At 52.7% G+C, this 18,026-nt stretch overlaps 1 protein-coding gene across 3 annotated transcripts in view; it reads left to right on the forward strand.

Moving 5' to 3' along the window:
• LOC308516057 (G-protein coupled receptor 157-like) overlaps nt 1-18,026 on the forward strand; it is a 44,569-nt gene that overhangs the window by 17,770 nt on the left and 8,773 nt on the right. The window contains exons 1-4 of one of the 3 annotated variants that reach the window (XM_081086807.1): nt 5,465-5,803; nt 6,600-6,687; nt 15,178-15,276; nt 15,825-15,985. In XM_081086807.1, the coding sequence (XP_080942933.1) occupies nt 6,655-6,687; nt 15,178-15,276; nt 15,825-15,985 (293 nt within the window). In that variant the 5' untranslated portion in view covers nt 5,465-5,803; nt 6,600-6,654. Of the gene's footprint in view, nt 1-5,464; nt 5,804-6,599; nt 6,688-15,177; nt 15,277-15,824; nt 15,986-18,026 lie in introns of those variants that run through there. The other 2 variants (XM_081086810.1, XM_081086808.1) reach the window with 2 other exon arrangements.

Consider the following 18,026-nt stretch of genomic DNA (forward strand, 5'->3'; position numbering starts at 1 on the left):
GCCGTCTGCAGAACTAGCCCGAAGTGCTCCTTTTCGGTCGCCTTTAAAGTTTCGTTATGAAAATCAGCAGGAGGTGGGCATCCCCGTAGGATCCGAGGGGAAATCCCCTGACAGAAACGGCCCGTGTCGGGGGAGCCCGTGTCGGGGGAGCCCGGGGGCCCTGGAGCTGTGGCAGCAGGTCACGCCAGAGCCCGTGGAGACCCTCACGTTAGCTTCTGGGCTGGAGTAGAAGTTCAGGGAGCCGCTGAGGCTGAGGATGGGCCACGAGGAAAGCTGCTGGGACAAGTCCTGCTCAGAAGGCCCCCCCCCCCCCCCCCGCCAGTCCCGGGCTCAGCTGGGCGTTTCCCCAGACAGGCTGCAGTCAGAAACGGCCGGGGGCTCACGGGAGACATGGCGGGTGCCCTGCGCGCCCTCAAGCTCTCATCCCACGTGTCCGGAGCCCTGCTGTGCTGTCCGCCCCCGGAAACACCTCTGAGCAGCTGCACCTGGGACCTCCATCCCTGCGGCCGCCCGTGGCTGCAGCTGGTGGTGCTGCTGGGAGGGGATTGTCCCTGGGCCTGGACCTGGGCCTGGGAGACCACAGCTGGTGGGCGTCCGGGGCTGGAGGGTGTGAGGCTGCGGGAATGAAGTCACGCGGGGGAGGGGAGAGCCCGGGTGGGGGCCGAGCACACAGCGCTGTGTTCCTTTCACACGTTCTCGTCGCTGTCCCTGACGTTTATCCACCTTCACCCCCAGTTACAGACGCGTGTCCTCAGCTGGAACAGGTGCTGTGCACTCAGACACTCTCTGAACCTTGGTCTTTATCACTATCTTAATCCTCACCCAAGGATATGTTTTTTATTAGTTTTTAGAGAGGAAGGGAGAGAGGAACATTAACTGGCTGCCCTCCGCACGCGCCCTGATTGGGGGTTGAACCCGCAAAACGGGTCTGTGCTCTGACCAGGAATCAAACCCGCGACCCTTAGGCGCACAGGATGGTGCTCCCACCCACTGAGCCGCACCGGCCAGGGCTGATCCCTGGTCTTTTAAATCACGTTTACCAGGCACTTTTGCCTCTTTTTGCTTCAGCGTTGTTTTGTTTGGTTGGTTTGACTTGTTGATAAAGATTATTATTTGGCCTGGACTGAGGCAACAAGCAGAGCTCCCCACATGTTCACGACAAGAAGAAATATTTTTACAAACTTCCCTTTTATGGCATAACAACATAGCGTGAGGTTTCTTTGCGCATGCAAAACTGTAATGAAAACCCTGACCATTTAGGTTGACGCCAGAGTCCTGCTATTTTAAATGAAATAAAATAATCGTGTTCCCTTTGCGTGTTTGCTGAACGGATTGCCTGTGATGGCGGGAGTGGGGCAGGGTGGCTCCGCAGGACCTGTGCTCCAGGGGCCGCCCCAGAGCCTTCCACGTGGGGACCCTCCTCGGTGGGGCATGGAGTCAAGTAGGCGGCCACCTGGAGGCGTAGTTTCTCCCGTGTTTGCCTGATAGGATCACAGGTGTGTGTGTGTGTGGGGGGGGGGGGGGGCCATGGCTTTAGGATACAGAGTCCCAGGCCCTGTCCCATATGAGTACCAACAGGTCTGAGTTCCAAGGACCCACTGCTTGGGGCTAGACTCTCATGAGGGCGACACCCCAGCACTGAGCCCTCCCCGCACGCCTCTGCCCATCGCAGCGGCAGCTCCAGGCCTCGGTGCCAGGGACAGCGGGCGCCCACGGCTCTTCCTGCGGGCAACGGCCTGGTTCTAAGCGGGTCTGCCCAGCCCACACAGCCCCGCCTTCGAGTCCTCCTTCTTTCTTCTTTCTCCTCTTCCTTCTCCTTCTCCTTCTTCTTTAACTGCTGTATCCTGGGAACGTGGCTCCTCCAAAATGCTGCTTGGTGATTTGTTCTACTTTCTGGGTTTTGTGAAGTTAAAAATACATTAACTGTCAAGAGAAGGAGAAGATGGGCCACAGGCGGAGAAAATATTTGCAAAAGACACAGCAGCGCATCTCCACGAGAGGGCGCCGTGGGGAGCAGCCTCACTGAGGCACACGCAGGCCTCTGCTCCGAGGTGGTGCATGTGTCCCTGGAGAACCCGCGTCCTCCCATGTGGCGCACAGAAACAACAGGGACGAAGGGGAAACGGGCTGAGGCAGGCCACTCCGATCCGTGCAAGTTCTTCACCAGAACGCGAACAAAAACAAGAGCCGTTTAATGAAGTCAGCAGCCTGGGTGAGGCCCCACTGACGTTCGCACCCAGCCGCTCAGGGGTCCACGCTCTCTCCTTTAAGACCAGGGCCTTCAGGCCGTTCATTTCCAAGAGAGAGCCCTTTCCTCAAAATGTAAAACATGACCCAGGCCAGTCAATGAAAATGTCTTCACAGCTTCTTCAAGGGTTAGGCCCTTCCCGTTCTCGGTCCTGACAGGTTTCCAGGCAAATGTTGGAGGGTTCTATCAGTGAGAACCAGACTCAGCTGCAAGCGACAGAAAGCAAAACGGAAGAACATGCCAAGTTCAGGCAGTGGTCCGGGGCTGACATCGTGCCCCACAGGGTAGGGACCCAGGCTCCTACCATCTTGTTGCTCCGTTCCGTGTGGCCTCCATCTCGGGGTCAATGCCGGGGGCACCCTCATTTCAGGCAGCAGGGCTGGAGAAAGGGGCAGAGAAGAGAGCAAGGTTCCTGGAAGCCACCACCCACATGACACCTTTGCATATGTGGCATTAGACAGAACCGAGCCATTTGTCCACCCAAGTTCAGGGATGAGGGGGAGAGGCAGTCTTTACTTTGGGCAGCCGCAGGTTCTGGCCCAGGTAATTCCGTTACTATTGAAGAGGGACTGAGCAAATGGATTCGGGAGCCACAGCAGTCTACAACTGAAGCCCATGGTAAAACTTTAAAATCCCAGAACATTCCTAAGTAGAGGTGAGATGCCGGTGACCTGAAGTTCTGGTACCATTGTCTGGTCTCAAAACAACCCAGGGATTGCCAGTCTGCTTTGAGGTGCTAATTCAACAAGTTACGTTCTGGTTAAATTTTCCTATGTAAATTTTTTTCAATTCTGAAAAGCTTCATTTTCAAAAGGATCTTTTTTTTCTTTTTCATTTTATTCCAACATGAATACAGAAATTCTCTTATTTCCCCTCATCATCATACTGTCAGACACCAAGTTCCATCAACTTGACATCCTAACTATCTCTCAAACGTATCCTCTAATCTCTTGCACCATCATCTTTCAGCTATTCCACAGCGAAGAACTGCCCCCATTCCTCTGCCCCAAACCCATCGGCCTCTTGTCCCCCTCGAGGGTTAGTTAACTTTTAAAAACACAAACCTGAGCACTCTCCAAAACTCTTAATGCCTCCTCTCTGCTCCTAGAACAAAAATCAAGCTCCTTAACAAGGCCCACAAGGGCTAACTATCGTCTGGCCCTGCCCATCTCACCAGCTTCCTTCTCCCTTCACTCTTCCTCTCTGTTCTGTGTTCTTGAACCACACTGACCTTACCATTTCTTTAATACATTTTTATTGATTTCAGAGAGGATGGGAGAGGGGGAGAGAGAGAAACATCAACAATGAGAATCATTGATCGGCTGCCTCCTACTGGGGATCGAGTGCGCAACCTGGGCATGTACCCTGACTGGGAATCGAACCATGACCTCCTGGTTCATAGGTTGAAGCTCAACCACTGAGCACCCGGCCGGGCTGAATTTACAATCTCTTGACGGCATCACACTCTCTTCTGCCGCAGGGCCTCGGTACCAACTGTCCCCTGTCTGGGAGGCTCTCTCTGCCGCCCCATCCCTACCCCCTTTGCCTGGGTAAGCTCTCCTTCCTTCCTTCCCATCTCAGCTCAAGCTCGCTTTTTTAAGGAAGCCTTCCGTGACCACCCCACCGGCTCCCCGGTCTTCAGAGCCCGTCTGTAGTTATAAATTCATCAATGTGTTTATTTGACCAAGTCATGTTTCCTCACCCGGAGTTAAGTTGCATGAGGCCAGGGCTGTGTTTATCCTTTGCGCCCCATCGCACCCCCTCTGCCACAGCCGCAGGCTCAGTGAAATAAACGTAAGCACATGCGAGGACCCACGTCACCTGGAACCCCACACCCCAGCGCAACCACTGTCTTCAGATTCTGTAAGTCCTCTCCAACTGTGTGCTGACATGGTTACATTTCATAACATCGAAGGTGTTCGTCATAAATAGCAGAAGCGATTGGGGAATGGAGATCTGAGACCCGCACCCTCAGGTCAGAGTCCTTGGCCAGCCAGGATGCTTGGCCAGGCTTTGCCCACGGTGGGAGGTCAGCGAGAGGGCCTCACGCGGGCCCCTTTGGGAAAGAGGAGCCCTACGAGGACGGACCCCTAACAGGATGTCCCCGGGGTGGACCACACCGTGGGGGGCGGGGAAGGGAAGTCCGGGAGGCCTTGCTGCACCGGGTGTGGCCCCTGCAGCTGTCCGCTGTCCCCTGACCTTGACAGATGACTCGCCGGCTCTCCTAGAGGTCGTTTCCAAACACAATCAGTTCCCTGGAAATCTGAACGCGCGTTCCTGGTCCCGGGACACACCTCGGCCTGCTCTCTGCACCCAGACGAAAGGCCGGGCTGCTCACTGCGCGCATTAGTCACCGCAAACCGCGGGCAGGAACGGCCTCCCATCGCCGGTCCCACGGGTCCACGCTGGACGCAGGCGGGCAGGCGGGGGCGAGGCCACTGGGGGCGACTCAGAGACCACGCCCGGTCCCGGCTCCCGTGGGTAATTCACAAACACCAGAGCTCCCGAAACCCAAAGGACCACCTGCAGGGGGCGAGCCGGGCCACACTCCCGGGTCAGCGGGGGCAGGGGCCTGGGAGGACCCGGGTGGGGACGATCCCCGCCGCGGACCAGGGCCACCCCTCCCCCGCCCCCGCCCGGAGCCTCCGCCAGGCCCCACGGTGCCCGGGGCAGGGAGGGGCTGCTGGGCGCCACTCGGGGGTCCTGGGCCAGAAGGAGGCTGGGGACCGGACCGGACCGGACCCGACGGCGCCGGAGCCCCCGCAGCCCGCGCCCCGTGGCGATGACCGCATCACGCGGCACCGCCCGCCCGGACCCTCGCGCTGCGCTCCTGGGAGGCGTTGGTGACGACGCGTGTTCCCTGGGACGGCAGGAGCTCGGTACCGCGGCCGCAGCTCCCGGGGGTCACCCGTGGGCCTAGGCTCCGGTCGGGGAAGTCGAGGCAGGGTAGGCGGGAGCGGACTCGGGTGGGAGGCAGGGTTTCCGGTTCCCCACCCCCCGCCTGACTTCTGCAGACCTGTGCCATTTGTTGTGTTTGCACCGCCTGTAGCTCCCCCGACACCCCCTCCTCCCACCCACCGTGCATTTCCTCGGAGAAGTTGTCATAACTCTTCGGAACCATTGGAAGCCTCGGGCCCTGCCAGGCTTTAGGTGGAAATCGTTGTCTTCTGGCTGGTCCGTCCTCCCTTTTATTTATTCATTAAATGTGTTTTTATTGATTTCAGAGAGGAAGGGAGAGGGAGAGAAACATCCATGATGAGAGAGAATCGTGGATCGACTGCCTCCTGCACCCCCACACTGGGGATCGGTTCCGCTACCCAGGCCTGCGCCCTGATGGGGAATTGAACTATGACCTCCTGGTTCATCGGTGGATGTTCAACCACCGAGCCAGGCCGGCCGGGCCAGTCCTCCCTTTTAAATAGGGACATAGGGACCACCCACCCGGTACACGCACACGGGCTATTACACCGTCCCCCTCTTCACAGCCCCCCACACGCGGAGCCGACCACAAACCCCAGGGCTGCTGCTGAGGCCGGAGCTGCGCCTGACTCCCAGGTAATTGCACTTGAAGGTGAAGGAGGCGGAGAAATGGCCAAAGGAACTGGATTTGTGCCTCGGCAAGTACAGCAGGCGCCTGTCCTGGGAAGACGCCAGTCTGCAGGCCTCCCGGGACTTTGGATTTTGGCCCCTTGCCGCTATGCCCGGGCCGGGGAGCACGTGCCCGCAGGGGGTCTGGCGGTGGCCTGGCCACGCGTGGGGGACCCAGACCCGCAGCCGTGACTCACCCTCCTTGCCCTGCTGATAAAGGGCTTGGAGAGATCGATTGTGTTTTCAATAGTGATCATTGCACAGAGAATTACAGCTCTGGGCCACTTCCGAAGGAAAACAAACCCTCCAAGGAAGTGCTGCGTAGTCTCAGGTAGAGACAGGGCAAGGGGGTGGGGGGGCTCGGCTGCCTGGCAGGGACCACTTCCTGGAGCCACTCTGGCTCCCTTCACCCCAGTGCTGAGGGGATGGCAGCTCTTGCTTTCTTCCCATGTGTTTGTGACAGAAATAACCCTTCCAGTCACTCACCACGAGCCTGGCTGGTGAGGCTCACGCAGTGGGGACCGCAGACTGTGTGCCCACCGGGAAGGCGCTGGGCCCGCAGCCCCGGGGTGGGGGGGGGGGTGCGTGCGCCCATGTGCCCACTTGCTGAGCTAAGCCCCAGGCATTTCAAAGGAGAAGTGAGAGGAGGCAGCCCTGGCTTTCTGAAAGGCTTACTCGGCCTTAGGCTATAAAAACGTGATTGGCCGGTTGGCCGGGACTTCACTGGCCAAAGTGCAGCCTGGTGTCTTCTCTCTCCAAGCAGTGCCTTCGCTCTCCTGGCTGAAAGCAAGTAAGCGGCACATCTTCCCGGGGCGAGGATGGAGGAGAAGGGCACGGTCAAGAGGGAAGGGGTAAGTGGGCTTCCGGGGAAGGGCGTGGAGCAGCCCCGGGGCCAGGGGGCCGGGGCCAGGGCCTGGCCTGGGCAGCCTTGCCGGGGAACCTCCTGGGAGCTCGGGCGGGGGGGCTCTGTTTCGTGCAACCTGCCCTCACCGTTCACCCAGCAGTTGGGCTTTTGCAGTGACGAGAGAAAGGAGGCATTCGGGGCGTTTGGATCTGAGATCCTTCGGGAATCATGCTGCTGGAGCAACCTTGACAAGTACCTGCAGCCAAATTGAAGGGACTCAGGGTTTCATTTGCCCCAACTTCCTTCACCAAAAGAACCTGAGGTGAAGGGACCCCAAAACCAGCCACAGACTCCTTAGACATGGCTGGTGAGGGGGTTTTCCTCCTGTGTTTTGAGGAAACACTCAAAACAGACTTTTACAATTAACCTTTTCAGCAGCTAACATAACGAAGCCAACATGAATTTAGACGCAGAACAGATGCTGCAGGAGTTGAATGTAATTCACCCCTGTAGCGGAGCTTCCCTACCTTTTAGATGATGAGGCCCCCCTCCTCCTTTTTTTGGAGACAAAGGTTTTTCTGGACCTGCTGTAAGACCAGTGGTTCTCAACCTTGGCTGCACATTAGAATCACTTGGGAATCTTATTAAAATCCTGATTTCTGGGCCTCATCCTCCAGAAATTCTGTTTCTTTGTTATGGGGTGGGGCCACAGCATTAGTAACAAAGAAACAGAATTTCCGGAGGGTGAGGCCCAGAAATCAGGATTTTTAAAAGATTCCCAATAAAACATATTAAAAAAAAAAATTAAGGCCCTAACCGGTTAGGCTCAATGGATAGAGCGTCGGCCTCCGGACTCAAGGGTTCCAGGTTCGATTCTGGTCAAGGGCATGTACCTTGGTTGCGGGCATATACCCAGTAGGGAGTGTGCAGGAGGCAGCTGATCGATGTTTCTCTCTCATCGATGTTTCTAACTCTCTATCCCTCTTCCTTCCTCTCTGTAAAAAAATCAATAAAATATATTTTAAAAAAAGATTCCCAGGTGATTCTCATGTGCAGCCATGGTTGAGAACCACTGTGTTAGACCTTTAGAGTCTCTTGCTTGAAGAAAATGCATAGACAGAAAGATAATGTAAATATATGAATGCTTTTCAGGATTTGTATTTTGTTCATCACAACAGCATATGTTTATATTTATGGGAGAAGAAGTACATATCTGAGCAAATTATTGTTTATCCGGTTATGATTGTGAGCCCTGGCCATAGGCAGCTTTGGAGCGTGCTCTGTACTGGGAGGTAGAGGTACCGGAATTCATTCCTGCTCCGTCCTATTCTAAATGTGGGGACTTGGGCAAGTTATGTAACTGCTCTGCGCCCCAGTTTTCTCATCCATAAAGTGGGTGTAATAACCATGCCCTCTCCTAGGGCTGCTGGAACAATTAAATGACAGAGTGCATGGAAATTACCTGTCACATAATGAATTCCCCATAAATGTTCTGACTTTTCGATCACTGTTTAGAGCTGGGCACTGTTGACCTCTGGGCCGGGTAATTCTCTGCTGTGGGTGCTGCCCTGGGTGCGGGGGGGATGGGGGAGTGGGGAGGCAGGGCGGCAGCATCCCTGGTCTGCCGCCCCAGCTGCCAGTGGCACTCCCGTCCCAAGGAGAATGAATCACTGCTTCCGAGATCACTGAGCACCGGGATGATCTTGTTGGATTTTCACAACTAAGACAGTGCTGGTGGAGTGTGAGCCCCTCTACTCTATCGAAAAGGGACTGGGAGGTCACGGGAGGCCCTGGTCTGGTCTGTGTCCCCTCTTCCAAGAGAAATGCACCGCCCAGGTGTGTCCCCAGGTGAGTGCAGAAGACGGACACGCCCCCGTGTGGTGGTGCCTGAGAGTGAACAATGCATTTGAAAGGACATAATTAACAGGGTCACATGCAAAAGGTATGGGATGATCACAGCTGCCTGCCGCCTCTATTCTCCGGGAAGGAAGCCTCCAGCCGCCAGGGCAATGCAGCTCCCCCCCCACCACCACCCCGGGGCCGCCTGAGGGTGGACCTGCCCCTTTGGGCAGGTGCTGAGCTTCCTGGGAGATAGCAAAGCAAAACTCTCCACTGGTGACTAATTGTAAGCGTCTGCAAATCATTAAGCCAAGCGGAGCGGAGATTTGGGAGCCAAGGAACGGTGGAGGGACCAGCGGGGCTGCCGGGAGCGGGGCTGGGCTGGGTGGCTGCGTGACCCCGGCCTCACTGCCTTTGGGTTCCTCATATGTAACAAGAAAAGCATCCGTCTGATGGGCCTCAAGGACTTTCAGTCAGGAAGAGACTTTTAGTCAAAAGAAAACAATAAAATGGATTTAAAAAAATGCCAAAGTGCTTTGGAAATGAAATGAAAATGCATATTTTCTGTGTGTGGAGTCCCCCCCCCCCACCCCCACCCCAACTAGTTCAGCGGCGTTGAGCAAGCAACTTTCCCTCCGGTCCTCGCTGTCAATAGTTAACGATGATAGGTGTGGCTCTGGGTGGTTTATGCGCGGGTTGAGGGTTATTGCCCACAATAAAGAACTCTGTGCCGACAGTGCCGAGGCCAGCACACAGGGCCGGCCACGTGAGCGCTTCCAGATTGTACCTAAGTGCCCCGTGCTCCTGGCCCGTCTTCTGGTTAATAAAGCTCTTGTAGTCCTCACACCCGGCAGGTCGTTTTCCGTACCAACAGCCGTCAGTCTCCTTTTGCCCATCCCTGTATATGAACGCCTTTATTCTTTTTCTTTTTAATCCTCACCTGAGGATATTTCCTCCATTGATTTCTAAAGAGAGTGGAATGAAGGCGGGGGGGGGGGGAGGGAGAGAGAAACATTGACATGGGGAACCTGGGAACCTAACCCAAGACCCTAAGGTCCACAGGCTGGCGCTCTAACCACTGAGCAACCGGCCAGGGATGAACTCATTTATTCTTCACATCAATCCTGTGAGGAAGGTAGTGTCATTGTCCCCACTTTTTAAAAATATATTTTTTATTGATTTCAGAGAGGAAGGGAGAGGGAGAGAGCGATAGAAACATCAATGATTCTCATCATTGATCAGCTGCCTCCTGCACGCCCCCCACTGGGTGTGCCCTTGACTGGAATTGAACCTGGGGCCCTTCAGTCCACAGGCCAATGCTCTATCCACTGAGCCAAACTGGCTAGGGCTCGTTGTCCCCATTTTAGAGGTGAAGGAACCGGGACACAGAGAAGCTCAGCAACTGGCCCAAGGCCACACAGCCAGCAGCAGGAGAGCGGGGATTCGACCTCATGCTCGGGCTGCAGCCGCTGTGCTCTGAAACCCAGTGACAAGACAAGGCACCCTCCCCCACATGGACCTCACTGTCTCTTTGTAAAACTTGGGGTCCCACAATGTGGTAACATGACGTCCAGTGTTGACAACACTCAGTTTCCAGGGATATTTGCATTCTACCTGGGGATTCCTGATGAGGAATGTCTTATACAGAGCGTGTCTCCGATGGTGGGAAGGGAGTGGACACAGATGCCTAAGGGAGCTGACCTGGGCAGATTCCTTCCCGGCCTCCTCGCTCACACCTGCCAGAGGGCCCGCCCTGCAGAGGGTGTTTTACTAGAGTCTCGGTGTTCCCAGCACGAGGCAAAACAGGAAGCCAGCGGAGCGTGGGCACGCGGGAGGCGGTGCGGGCCGTGGTTCCTAGTTCCTCCCAAATCCCAAAGTGAAAGAAAGGAACGAGAAGAGAAAAAAGAAATCTAAGCCCTGGCTTTCTTTTACACGCCTTTCTCATACATCACCTTTAGTGAGAGTGTAACATACAACTCACCGTTTAATCCAGTGGTTCTCAACCTTCTGGCCCTTTCAATACAGTTCCTCATGTTGTGGTGACCCCCAACCATAAAATTATTTTCGTTGCTACTTCATAACTCATGTTGCTACTGTTATGAATCGTAATGTAAATATCTGATATGCAGGATGGTCTTAGGCGACCCCTGTGAAAGGGTCGTTCGACTGCCAAAGGGGTCGCGACCCACAGGTTGAGAAACACTGGTTTAAAGTATATAATCAGTGTAAACTCACAGAACTAACTGTACAACCACCACCAGAAGCAGCTTTAGAACGTTTTTTTTGTTTTGAGTATTTTGGGTTGTTTTTATTGTAGTTTAGTTCTAATATTATGCCATCGTGGTCTGAGAAGATGCTTGGTATGATTTCAATCTTCTTGAATTTGGGGAGACTTTGTTTGTGACCCAATATGTGGTCTATTTTTGAATATGTCCCATGAGCCCTTGAGAAGAATGTATATTCCGTGGCTTTGGGGTGAAGTGTTCTGAAGATGTCAATTAAGTCCATCTGATCTAGTGAGTCATTTAGGATTGCTGTTTCTTTGCTGATTGTTTGTCTAGAGCAGCCATGGGCAAACTACGGCCCGCGGGCCGGATCTGGCCCGTTTGAAATGAATAAAACTATTGAAAAAAAAGACCGTACCCTTTTATGTAATGATGTTTACTTTGAATTTATATTAGTTCACACAAACACTCCATCCATGCTTTTGTTCCAGCCCTCTGGTCCAGTTTAAGAACTCATTGTGGCCCTCGAGTCAAAAAGTTTGCCCATCCCTGGTCTAGAGGATTTATCCAGTGATGTCAGTGGTGTATTAAAGTCCCCTACTATGATTGTATTGTTGTCGATCTCTCCTTTGATATCTTCCCAGGAGTTTTTTTTATGTATTTGGGTGCTCCTGCATTGGGTGCATATATGTTTATCAGGGTTATATCTTCTTGTTGTATTGATCCCTGTAGTATTATGAAGTGGCCTTCCTTATCTCTTGTTATGGCCTTCACTTTGAGGTCTATTTTGTCCGATATAAGTATTGCTACCCCAGCTTTTTTTTCATTTCCATTTGCCTGAAAGATATTTTTCCATCCCTTCACTTTCAGTCTGTGTGAGTCCCTCCTTCTGAGGTGGGTCTCTTGTAGACAGCAAATGTATGGGTCATGTTTTTTTATCCATTCAGCCACTCAATGTCTTTTGGTTGGAGCATTTAGTCTGTTTACGTTTAAAGTTATTATTGAAAGATACTTGTTTGTAGCCATTTCTTTTTTTGTGTGGCTGTTTTCTTTCTGAGCTTTTTATTTCTTCTTTTTACACCAGTCCCTTTAGCATTTCTTGCATTGCTGGCTTGGTGGTGATAAACTCCCCTAGCCCTTTTTTGTCTGTGAAGCTTCTTATTTCTCCTTCAATTTTGAATGATAGCCTTGCTGGATAGAGTATTCTTGAATTCAGTCCTTTGCTTTGCATCACTTTGTAAATTTCTGTCCATTCTTTTCTGGCCTGATGTGTTTCTGTTGAGAAATCATTTGATAATCTAATGGGAGATCCCTTGAATGTAACTTTCTGTCTCTCTCTTGCAGCCTTTAAGATATTCTCTTTGTTCTGAACATTTGCCATGGTAATTATGATGTGTCTTGGTGTGGGTCTTTTCGGGTTCACCTTGTTTGGGACTCTCTGTGCTTGTGTGGTGTGATTCTTTTCTTCCCCACCTCTGGGAAGTTTTCTGATATTATTTCTTCAAATAGGTTTTCTAACCCTTGTTCATCTTTCTTTTGTTCTGGCACCCCTATTATTCGTATGTTGTTTCATTTCATGTTGTCCCATAGCTCCCTTAGGCTCTCCTCCTGTCTTTTAATTTTTTTCTCCAATTGCTGTTCAGTTTGGGTGTGTTTTGTTTCCCTGTCTTCTAATTCGCTAATTCGGTCCTCTGCTTCTCCTAGTCTACCATTGAAACTTTCAATGGTGTTTTTTATTGCAGCCATATCACTCTTCATTTCTTCTTGATTCTTATATAGTTTATTGATTTTTTCATCTGTTTCTTCTTGCTTCTGGCATAAGTTGTTGATTTTTTCCTCCATCCGGTTTATGCACTGTAGGACCCTTAATCTGAATTATTTTTCTGTCATGTTGCATGCCTCTGTATCACTTAGCTGCTTTTCTGGCAAGTCCTCCTTTTCTTTCCTTTGGGGGTTTCTTTGTCTACCCACGTTTGATCGTACCGCCATATCTAGATGTTGAGTCATTCAGTGGCTGCTCCTTGGGTGGCAGTGGCTCCTCGGGCTGCGGTTGCTCCTCAGGCGGTTGTGGTAGCAGCTGCTCCTCAGTTGGTAGCAGCTCCTCTGGTGGGTGCTGTTCACACATAGCTGCTGTTCCTCAGACAGAGGGTGTGGTGATCAGGAGACTGCTGTTCCTTGGATGGGGGCAGGCTACACAAGCCCAAGTTCTGTCAGAACGTTTTTTATCAACCCTAAAAAACCTACACTCATTTTTAGCCACTCCATATTCCCCACCCTCCCTTCCTCCTCTCCCCAACCCTAGGCAACCACTGATTTATCTTCTGAGTCTATGGACTTGCCTGTCCCAGACAGTTCACAGAGTTAGAACCAGGCAGTGGGTCGCTTCTGTCACTGGCCTCTTCCATTTATCATGCATTTAAGGTTCATCCATATTGTAGCATGTATCAGTGTGTCATCCCCTTTTATGGCCAAAACATATTCCATCGTATGGATAGACCACATTTTGTTTATCCGTTCATTAGCGGATGGACATCTGGGTTGTTTCCACTTTTGGCGGTTATGAATAATGCTGCTGTGAACATTCATGTTCAAATTTCTATGAGTATGTTTTCATTTCTCTGGGGTCTGTGCCTAGGAGTGGAATTGCTGAGTCATTTGCTGACCTTATGTTTAATTTAGTGAGGAACTGGCCGACTTTTCCAAAGTGACTGCACCTTTTTACATTCCTACCAGAAATGGTAGAGGGTTTCTCCGCATCTCTGGCAACACTTATTATTCTCTGTCTTATTGATTTTGACCATCCCAGTGAGTGAGAAGGGGCCTACATGTCCTGCATCTCAGGTGGGGTGCATGTGGGTATGTGTGTGGGTATGCCTCCTGCCTCTGGAAAATACAGGGTAAGGTGGCAACAGCCCTGAAACCCACCTTGCTGCCTGGGCACCATCACCTGCCCCCCCTTTTGTCACGCTCACCCCAGAGGATGGTGAGGACCGAGGACGGGAAACCAGAGCCCACTGCTCCTTCACAGGCTGCTTGTCTGCGGCTCTGACCTCCCTCACCAGAGCTTCTGAGGAATTACCTTGGCTCATTCATTTGGTGGATGGAGGAGGCGAAGGCGAAGTTTCACTCACAGCTTTGCACCTGACCAGGGCTCCTGGCTGGTCCGCTCCAGCTCTGCGGGGACTGACTCTTCTGTCCTCAGGGCATCACGACGAGGCAGGGGTGGCCTGTTCTCTCTCTGTCCTGCTCCTCACTTCTCACAGGAGGTCTTCTTTAGATCAGACGGGACACTGCCCACAGGACCACAGGAGCACCCAGCTTGCCCCCTGAGGGGCATGTGCCCCACATGGCAGGGGGTGCGTGAATGAAGGTCTTGAATGGAGGGTTCCAACAGCCGTGTCCGGGCCCAGCCCAGTCAGCAGATTCTCTCTGAGGCTGGATGCTTTTCTAATTCATCCTTTCAATAACTCTGGGAGTGGTACCATCCTCATTTTAAAGATGAGGAAACTGCCCTGGCTGGTGTGGCTCATTGGTTGGAGCATCATCCTGGGTGGCAGGTTTGATTCCTCGTTGGGCACATGCCCCGGTAGCAGGTTCAATCCCCAGTTGGTGCTCATGTGGGAGGTGGCCTGATTGATCTTTCTCACATTGACATTTCTCTCTCTCTCAAATCAATAAATTTTTTTAAAAAAATAAAGATTAAACTGAAGATGGTGGGAATTAAGCTGGAAGGTGGCAGTGGGCAAATTCAAAGTGAGATCTGTAGAGTCTAGGAGCAACGTTCTTGCCGCTTTCATTTTTCTCCCGCTCGGCTCGAAGGACTGCCTTAGATGAAGGCTCGGTTTCCTCTAGCGTCAGGGGTTATGTGTGTGTCAGTGTCCCCAGGAGTCTGTATGTAAACAGCTTCTCGCTGCGCCCTCTGCCTGTGACAGCGAAAGTGCAGCGGCTCAGGGACTTACTCAGCGGCCCTAAATAATATAAATCGCTTGCTTTTTTCCTCTCTGAGTTCTAGGGCAGTTGGCAAATGCAGCCACGCTGCAGGAATGCGCGGAAGCAACTCAGACACTAGATGGGGTGTTCCAATAGGTCCCTCAGTGTCTCTCTGACCCTCTGACCCAGTGCATCTCAGCCGGGGTTTGGGAGGCATTTAGCAATGTCTGGAGACATTAGGGTTGTCACAGATGGGGGAGGGGTGCTCCTACAATGCATATAGGACAGCCCCCCATAACGGGGGATTGTCCAGCCCTGAGTGCTCCTGTGGCGGAAGCCTGTCCTAACCCCAGGTGAGCAGAGGGCGGGTTTCAAGACCAGGGAGCCGATGAAAGATGCAGATCTTCCGGTTCCATTCCGTCTCCCTACAAGACGTGGAACCAAATCGCCCCCCCCCCCCCCCCCGAGGCCTCCTGACCTCACCGTGACCTCTCCTCCCACAGAGGCTGACGCTGGTGCTTGTCCTGGCCACGCTGATCTCGGCCTTCGGGTCCTCCTTCCAGTATGGCTACAATGTGGCCGCTATCAACTCCCCTTCAGAGGTAGGTCTCTGCGGGGAGCGAGACCCGGCCCCCACGACCCAGGGAGGTGGGTTTGGGGCAGCCCGGGCCCTGGAGGTGGGGGGGGGGGTGCAGGGTGGGACTGCACACAGGTGGAGGGCACGCAATGGGTCCTGGAGGAAAGGGACACCACACAGGCCCCAGGGGACTGGCGGACACAGGACAGGGGGATGAGCCAGGGCCCAGGCCTGGCTGGACCTCTGGGGGGCTGGCCTTGATCTCCCGCAGCTTTGCCATCTACAGAGGAGTCCGGAGCAGCAGAGATCACCTACTGGACTGGAAGACGGGAGTCAGTCCTCTCTGGTGTTAGAAACATCCGGGCAGTTTGCCTCCCAGAGGCCTCGAGGCCCTACCCAGGGGGCCCCTGCGCCCTGTTGTTAATACACCGTTGTCCTCCCCCCTCTCCTCCATCTAACAATGTCCGTATCCGCGTGCCCAGGCTGTCCCCTCGTGGGCCCAACAGCTTACAATGCACTTTCTGCAAAACCGGGTCACATTATGGGGGCCTTCTGTTTTGCTTCATTCTCCAGCTCATGAAAGCATTTTACAATGAGACCTACTATGATCGGACCACTTACTACCTGAGCGACTTCTCCTTGACGCTCCTGTGGTCTCTGTCTGTGTCCATGTTCCCCTTCGGCGGCCTCATCGGGTCCCTCATGGTCGGCTTCTTGGTGAATAAGCTTGGGAGGTAAGGAGAAGTGCACGTTCAGCTTCGCGAAACGCATACAGCCTATTGGAGCTTAAGACCTAGCCTCCCGAGGAAACCCTTACTGTAAGGCGAGGCGAAGCCACGGAGCTGATTTCTGTTTTGTGATGTGGCCTTAAGACCAGACGTTGGCCAAGTGTTGGGGTCGTAGGCCAGGTCTTGGGGCTGAAGAGGAAGTGGCAGGTTTCAGGCTCCGGGCGGACACAGAGCGAGCAGAGCGCTCCAGGGCCAGGCCTCCTCCCACTGTCTCTGCTCCCTACCCTGGAAGGTTTTGTGTTTTCTTGTTTGTTTGTTTTTGTGTGGATAGTTTTGTACCAAAACCAAAACCAAGCTCTCTCTCTTTTTTTTCTTCTCTTTTTTTTTTTGCCTTTGGAAGAGTCAAACCCCAGATGACATGGCCAAGAGGCCAGTCCCAACGTAAATCACAGCATGGGGTTCTTGAACTTTGCCCGCTTGTTCTTCCACCTTGAGAACAAGGAATATGAAAAATTTAGCCCAAACTAAATTCCTGTGAAACTCTGAAATGGCTGGGAGTACCAGGCACTTCCCTGTGGCCCCAGGGCCCCTTTCATTGGGGGTGTAGTGGCTGTCAAGGGTGGAGCTTATATCTTTGCCCCTGATTCTGGAAGCATTGGAAGTTCTGTTATTTGATTCCAAAAAAGGTCCCTAAGTCATCCCTCTGCCCCATGTAAATTGCGTGGGCCCAAGAGACCAGCCTTGTGCTAAACAGCATTTAAGAGCCCCTCCCCTCACCCCCTCTTCACGGATGAGTGCAAGGCGGCTGAGCGGGATCAAGTGCCCGTTCTTGGCCACAGATCTAATAGCTCAGGAGTCAAGGCAAGGCCAGAACCCAGACTTCGGTTCTTTCTCCAATTCTTTTCAAAAAGGGTCTGCGAGCCCTGGCAGTGGATAGAGCGTCGACCTGCAGACTGAAAGGTCCCAGGTTCGTTTCCGGCCAAGGGCACATGCCTGGGTCGCGGGCTTGATCCCTAGTAGGGGCTGTGCAGAAGGCAGCCAATCAATGATTCTCTCTCATCATTGATGTTTCTATCTCTTCCTCCCTCTCCCTTCCTCTCTGAAATCAGTAAATATATATATATATCTTTTAAAAAAGAGTCTGCGAATAGGAACGCACAGCCTCTGCTCTGGGACCTCAGGTCCTCGGGTCTTCCTGGGAGCTTGGCATTGAACGCACAGCCTTTCCTGTGGGCCTCGGGGAGCAGGACCCCGGTCAAGTCACAGTGGGATCTGCAGGACCCTCCTCCTTGAGGGACTTGCGGTTCCGTCCACAATGGAGCCGACTGGGGCTGGGTCAGCTGTCTGCTTGGGAATGTGTATGGTTTTCTTAACGATTCACAGGTGTTCCTTAAATAACAACAGCAACTAGCATTTTCTGTGCCAGGCTTTATCTTGAGTGCTTTTAGGGTTATTAATTCCACTAATCCTTCCAAAAGCCATCCCCTTTTCAAAGACGGGAAAACGGGGGGCAGGGAGACGCTGTAGCAACCCAAGATGACACAGCTGGGGGCAGTTTCACTTCTGAGCTGGTGCTAGTCACCACCACACTGTCCTCTGTTATATCAGGCAAACAGCTTCTCAGCCCGTTGTTTTATTTTTTAATCATACAGACAGTAGTATTTTTTAACATAAAAATTTTCATTGTTCAAGTGGTCAACTTTAATTTACAGTTTTTGTTTTTTGTGTCTTAAGACAACCTTTTTAAAAATATATATATATATGTTATTGATTTTTTACAGAGAGGAAGGGAGAAGGATAGAGAGCTAGAAACATCAATGAGAGAGAAACATCCCTGCCTTCCGCACACCCCCTATTGGGGATGTGCCTGCAACCAAGGTACATGCCCTTGACCAGAATCGAACCAGGGACCCTTCAGTCCCCAGGCCGACGCTCTATCCCCTGAGCAAAACCAGTCAGGGCTTAAGACAGCTTTTTACCTTCCTGGAGACATAAGGATAGTATTCTGTAATTTAAAAAATAATTCAACAGTTTTGTTTTTCCCAGA

Source organism: Myotis nattereri, assembly GCF_964212035.1.
Source record: "Myotis nattereri genome assembly, chromosome: 3".
NCBI classification, from domain to species: domain Eukaryota; kingdom Metazoa; phylum Chordata; class Mammalia; order Chiroptera; family Vespertilionidae; genus Myotis; species Myotis nattereri.